The following is a 6,537-nucleotide window of genomic DNA, read 5'->3' as shown; positions in this document are numbered from 1 at the left end:
AATACTACTCAATGTTCATAACTTTTTTTATTAGTCCGCCGGCGCCTGGAGTTCGTTGCTAGGATACTAGTCGCTCGGAAAAGGCATTCTTGAATAGGCTACGGAGAAGTGAAAGCTCTGAAGTGCTACATGAGAATACAACTGCATTAGGTTACACAGTGTAGGCCTATTCCTGTAAGGACAACATGGCAAAAATGTTGTATCAGTCAGTCTTTATTACAAAGACAATACTTGAAATGTTCTGGACCCATGCAACCACAACACATTACAAGAAATATTTAAAAATACATCTTTCAACCAACTTTAAAACAATGTCATGAGATCTTGAACAAAAACAAAGATTCCCTGAGGTGAACTGAAGTTTTCTTCTCACTCGACTTTGGATTTTTTGTGATATGCGCCATACAAATTACATTTGTGATATATATGGCAAATGACACTCACTGTCCATAAAAAAATGTAAATTGGAAATCTGAAATGTTAATTGACGATGCTGATTAAGTTATGAAATAAATGTGTACAGTATATGGCAAGTGCAAACATTTATGTGCCACTGTGGCACCTTCGGAGTGCTATCACAAATGTGATATCTAGTAATAAATACAATTCAGGACTAAATAAATAAGCCATGATATGGTACTACACAGCTCTACCTGTTTACAAAAATAACTGAATAGCTTCCAATGTGTTCTCGAACCACCTTGAGCCAAACTCTACTCAGAACAGAGATGACGTGTGTGGACACAGCACAAATCTGCTCTGCTAATTCAACACTTAGAGAGTGTTACATCTTATACTATGTATTTGGTTTCAGAAGGCTCTCTAAGTGTTAAACTAACACTGCCAAATGCACTTTACAGTGAATCTCTTGGGGGCAGATGTACACTCAGGCACTTGGTTTAGAACGCGTCCAGCACGAGACTGTCCAGCTTCTCGCTGTCGGCGGAGGAGGCCACTGTGAAGCGTTTCCTGAAGTAGTGAATCTCGATTCTCCCAGAATGCTTTGCCAGTGCGACGCCAGAGTAAGTGTTCTGCTTGGCTGGGTCTCCGAACATGGCCATGGTGGCCACCCTAGAGAAGAGGGTAAAAATATGAAAAATAAATAAGGCAAAAGCACATTTAGGATAAAAAACAACATTAAAGTACACCTAGAGATCACATCCATTAGGGCAGTCATGGGTGAGCGGTTAGGGCGTCAGACTTGCATCCCAGAGGTTGCCGGTTCGACTCCCGACCCGCCAGGTTGGTGGGTGGAGTAATCAACCAGTGCTCTCCCCCATCCTCCTCCATGACTGAGGTACCCTGAGCATGGTACCGTCCCACCGCACTGCTCCCCATGGGGCGCCACTGAGGGCTGCCCCCTTGCACGGGTGAGGCATAAATGCAATTTCGTTGTGTGCCGTGTGCAGTGTTCACTTGTGTGCTGTGGAGTGCTGTGTCACAATGACAATGGGAGTTGGAGTTTCCCAATGGGCTTTCACTTTCACATCCAGTAGTATATATCTTTGAACTTGAATTAGCTGTGAATTTATCTCACTCACTTGCTGTAGTTAAAATGGAAAATTGGAGCAGATTGAGTGGTTACTGTGTATTAGTTATACTGTTATTGCACATCAATGATTGTTCTATATTAAGTGTATAATGGATATTGCACAAAGATAATGCTATTTAACACAGTACTGTACAGAGTTATACCACGGCAGTCTGGAATCTCCCATTGTGACGCGCTAAATTGGGTATTGATTAACTGTCTATATATGCACACCTGAAGTAGTCCCACTATTAGGTCACTTTTCTGACCGCATAACTCCAGTGTATCAATGCGGCAAGGCACGCACGTTCATAAATTAGGCTACACACAAAAAAGTTGCAAGCATTACGCGCTGAATTGACACATGTTGCATCGCGCGTCTGGAAACACAGTGAATCTGGAGCAAATCTTAATAGGCCAAATCAAATTTCAAACATGTTTATTTCTCCCAACTGACCATCACTCTGTCAACTTTGTGATAGAGAGAGAGAGAGAGAGAGAGAGAGAGAGAGAGAGAGAGAGAGAGAGAGAGAGATTCCCTGCGCAAAGGGACGCCCGTTTCATATGGGCGTTTCTTCCCCACGAGAGGAGACGTTTCCTGTGGTTGTAGTGTTTATCAGTTGAGAGATTAGCGTAAATTATGGAAAGGATGGGATATTTTCGGATCAATAACGATGGGAACAAAGTGGAAAATAAATCAAGGGGAGTTTCCTATGGGAGGAGAGCAGATTGACGAGGTGCCTGTTTTGATGAAGTTAATGGCGAGGCGAGGCATTTAGAATGTCGCCAAGATGCGCGGGGTATTTTTTTAATCCATTGAGATCTGTACATTTGTAGGAATCATGCCAACTGTAGCATAATCTAGTGGGCAAGTCAGACGCGCCCATATATCGGATGGGTAGAACATTGAGGCGACTGACTTGACAACCAAATGCGATAGAATTAACGACTGGCTCTTGACTTGACAACCGAATGCGATAGAACTATCAACGGTGTCTTGGCCATAACAACCTTCAATTTAGAATTAGCAACGGCAGTTCGCCAGAAAGTTATGAAAAGAAGCTTATTGTGGCGGAAGGAAGTAGTTCTACAGAAAACCTTTGTTTTAGCCATTAAAGCATCGAAATAATGCCTCAAATAATTTTCAGACAGTGTGGCAACCGTGGTATAAGCGGGATAATTGACTTCACGGTGTGCGTATAACAGGAAAAATAATGCACACCGAGGTGTAACGGCCACTCCGCTTCGCGTCGTGGCCGCATCACCACCTAGGTGTGCATTATTTTTCCTGTTATACGCACACCGTGTCGTCAATTATCCCTTACATATTGCATATTGCATACCTGCCAACCTTTAAAAAAAAATTTGAGTAGCAACTTATCGCGGCGCGGCAATTCACGGCGCAACAACTTGGCATGGCAAAGCAACGGGGTCGTCGGCGGGCCCATCTGAGAGGCTACTTTGTTTTGCATAGTCTGCCCTACACCTAGGGTTGCCAAATGTCAACAGGGAAGATATGAGACACTTCATTCAGGCAGGGGGGTCCTCCCCCAGAAAAAAATGCTTTTCAGATGCAATTTCCTGCATTTTAATGCATTTTAGCCTAACATCCCGTGTATCTGGCAAATAGTTTATCTTGCTCTTCACAGTACTTTGAACTACCATCATTTATTAAACTTTCATGAAAGATTTTTTTTGTTTGTTTCACACCATAACACCAATAAAATGCTATGATATAGTGTGCTGGAATTCAGGCCTCTAAATTAACTTTACTGATCACCAGCCAATATTGCTGTTAATCTTACTAGTCAAACCACCAGTCTGGCTAGTAGGCCTAAGTGGCTATTAAGTTATCCTATGTACCAGCCAAACAGAGCATTTGGTCACTTGGGGGGTGTTAAGGAGCTGGAATTGAGTATGAAATTGAAGCATTTGCAGATTATTTTTTTGGCTGTAGAAGGTACATGTAGGAAAATGTATAATTTGATTATAAAAATACAGAGGCATTTCAGTGATTTTTATGAACAAAAAGTTGAATTGTAATGATTCTTACATCATCTCCCCAATACTAATAAATGGTGATGTTGTCACCTACTGTGAAGAAGCATCAGCAGTAGAGAAAAAGATAAAGACAAGTGTTATCTAAGATATTATCCTATCCAGGTTAATATTATTACCTTGGGGGCTAACATCAAAATCACACTTTCAGCATTCATTCAGTACAAAATGCGTCATGTAGTGGCTCTACTGAGGGACGGGGGCTAATGGCCAATGCTCTTGGAACTTCCACAGCAGAGGGGCATCGCTTCTTTTTTTCCACTTCTCTGCATAATAGTAGGCCTATCTACCCTCATCTGCCGTCATGAGTTGGCTATTGTTCACTGTTCGGCACATATATGATGATAGGATAATTGATTTTATTAATAGATTGCCATACGTGATTACGGATAGTAGTCGTGGAGTGATGCATATTTGGTATGACGCACGACCTGTTAGAACTACACCTGTTCACAGAATGGGCCATGACTCAGGGGGGAACAGTATTCCTATACGCTGTCATGGTAGGTTACGGATGTAGACCTACTCCGAGCACAACCGTTAGAACTATCGCTTTATTTTCCCGAGTTAAAATGATCCGGCGCAAAGGAAACCCGAATTTAGTTTGCTGCTAATCAGCTAATTTATAGCGCGGTCATCGACACATTTTCTCATTCGGAAGTAATCTCATTTTGGTCCAATATCAAAACAAGCAACAACATATTGCCGTCAAATACGGCGAAACATTGGGTGAATCATTACGACAGACCTCGGCCTTTATTTATTTTCATAAGTTTAGGGATTTAGCAACTGGACGCAATTCACTATTCCCATACAGGCTACCTTTCTCAAAGTCCATTTACCTTTGAAACGGTGATTTTGACGGTGCTCACTTGTAAAACTACAGCGACAGTACCAAGATGGATAATACATGATGACAGGAGGAGGACACTTGTTTCAGAGATTATAGGAGTAGGCTACATTAACCAGTCTCTCTGCTTGTGTGATTTCGAAGCAAACTTTCTGTCGGCACGCAGCTGATGCCTCGGCTCGAGAGGAGCGCAGCATAACAAATGAAGACATCCAAACTAGCGCTCTGATTGGTCAATATTCCCCCCCACACGTTGCTGGCCAATAGAAAGGCCAGCGCGAGACAATTGCAAGCAGAGCCATGTCTACGGCTCTGTCTGGTTGCAAGTCTACAGAGCAATTTATAAGGGCCCATGAACACACTTTGCTATTGGTTTTTCCCGTATTTTGAAGTGACAGCGCCGTAGTTTGATGTCAAAATCCGTATCTGCTACACAAAATGCGTAATGGTCGGCAGGTATGCATCTTGTCTTACTATTACGATAAAAAATGCACAATAGGTGGATGGAAGGAAGGCCAGCTGAGAGGCCAGGCGTGCACTGTGTATAACTGACCTGTCTGCATCAATCTTCTCTGTGAGCACAGGCGCCTTCTCGTCCTCCAGCAGGTCCCAGAGGTGGAGACAGGAGGCAGAGTCCAGCACGCAGAAGACAGCGGGCCGGGTCAGAGCCCACTGGACCACCACTATCGCCACCCCGGCCGTACTCCCACTCCACTCCAGCAGGGGCTGCTCACACTGCAATGAGTGCAGCCGGACACTGCCGTCGTCACAGCCCACCTACAAGATAATCATATACATAGAAACACAGACAGACAGACAGACAGACAGACAGGCAGGCAGACAGACAGACAGACAGACAGACAGACAGACAGACGCACGCACACTTTGTCAAATACAGAGGCCGCATACAATGTGTAATAACATTGAAGTTATGCTGTGACGTGTGCTCTGTACTATACAAAATGCCAGATTCTCAGTCACTAACAAATCGAAGGATTTAAAATATTATAATCTTAAGACACTAAAAGAATTTAATAAACATCCAAAGCACTGCAAAAAAAAAAAAAAATCCAAACACTCACAAGAAAGTGGGGCTGTCCATTGGGGCAGAAGTCCAGGCAGCTGACCTGTACGGGCCTGAAGCCAGCCACCTGAGGCATGTAGAACTTGGGAGGGGCCTTCAGGCCATGTCTGGTGCCATGGTTTACTACACCCTAAACGCCATTCAAACACAGCCCCACAGGAAGAGAAGACACAGTTAACTTTGTGGCTTTGTATGCTTTGAATGTGTATGTCTGTATGTGAGATAGACTTTGAGATGGAGAAAGATTAATTTTCTTCAACAAATAATGGTGGATCTGTATTTAATGTACAATAGACACAGTTACCATTATTATTATGCCTTACACTAAAGCACACAGATGAATACTAAGAAAAACTGAGAATAAATGTGAGATATCAATATATACAGATAAATATAATGTTTATACATTAATTATACAGATAGAGTTAATGAAATATGTAAATAGTTTATGACTGACCATGTTTGTGCCTATGAAGTAGTGACTGGAGTCTGCTGGGAGGAACTTCAGCAGCTGAGCCTGCAGTGGCCCATCCAGAGTCACATCATGGCCAGAAGACCTGCAGGAGACAAGGGCATGACGGTGAATATGTTTGTTTTTGGCTGAATATGTTTTACATATGGGTCAGTGATGTTTTAGTAGTCGTAAAAGTCGGGGTGGTGCAACCACAGTTAATGCCAATATTGTATGGCACTGATTCTTGAGAAAGCGGCTAAAACATGTCTCAGCAATAAACTGCCAATTCTGTTGAAAATAAACTACATTTTCATGAACAAAATGAATCCAGGTAAAGACCCAGGGGTCTGTTACACAAATGTACAGTCGTTTGAAATATTTAAGTGTAATTTTATTACTTTTCATGGCTATAAACCTGCCCACACCCTGTAAAAACAGCTGTCCCAAGGACAGACATCATCATTTCAATTGACTTAAAATGTAAAAATCACTGCTATTATTGAATAATATCACCATGATGTGAAAGTCCATATTGAAGTGGTTCTGCAGATATGCGCATA

The 6,537-nt window shown here is 42.5% G+C and overlaps 1 protein-coding gene across 4 annotated transcripts in view; it reads right to left on the bottom strand.

Moving 5' to 3' along the window:
* Positions 1–197: 197 nt before the first annotated feature.
* dync2i1 (dynein 2 intermediate chain 1) overlaps positions 198–6,537 on the bottom strand; it is a 28,270-nt gene continuing 21,930 nt past the window's right edge. For all 4 annotated transcript variants that reach the window (XM_063207095.1, XM_063207093.1, XM_063207094.1 and 1 more), the window contains 4 exons: positions 5,981–6,080; positions 5,522–5,653; positions 4,993–5,216; positions 198–1,071 (listed from right to left, as the gene is read on the bottom strand). In XM_063207095.1, the coding sequence (XP_063063165.1) occupies positions 900–1,071; positions 4,993–5,216; positions 5,522–5,653; positions 5,981–6,080 (628 nt within the window). In that variant the 3' untranslated portion in view covers positions 198–899. The remainder of the gene's footprint in view (positions 1,072–4,992; positions 5,217–5,521; positions 5,654–5,980; positions 6,081–6,537) is intronic.

Source organism: Engraulis encrasicolus, chromosome 9, assembly GCF_034702125.1.
Source record: "Engraulis encrasicolus isolate BLACKSEA-1 chromosome 9, IST_EnEncr_1.0, whole genome shotgun sequence".
Taxonomy (NCBI): domain Eukaryota; kingdom Metazoa; phylum Chordata; class Actinopteri; order Clupeiformes; family Engraulidae; genus Engraulis; species Engraulis encrasicolus.
Note: the sequence above shows the minus strand (reverse complement) of the source record. Positions and strands in the feature narration are given on the sequence as shown.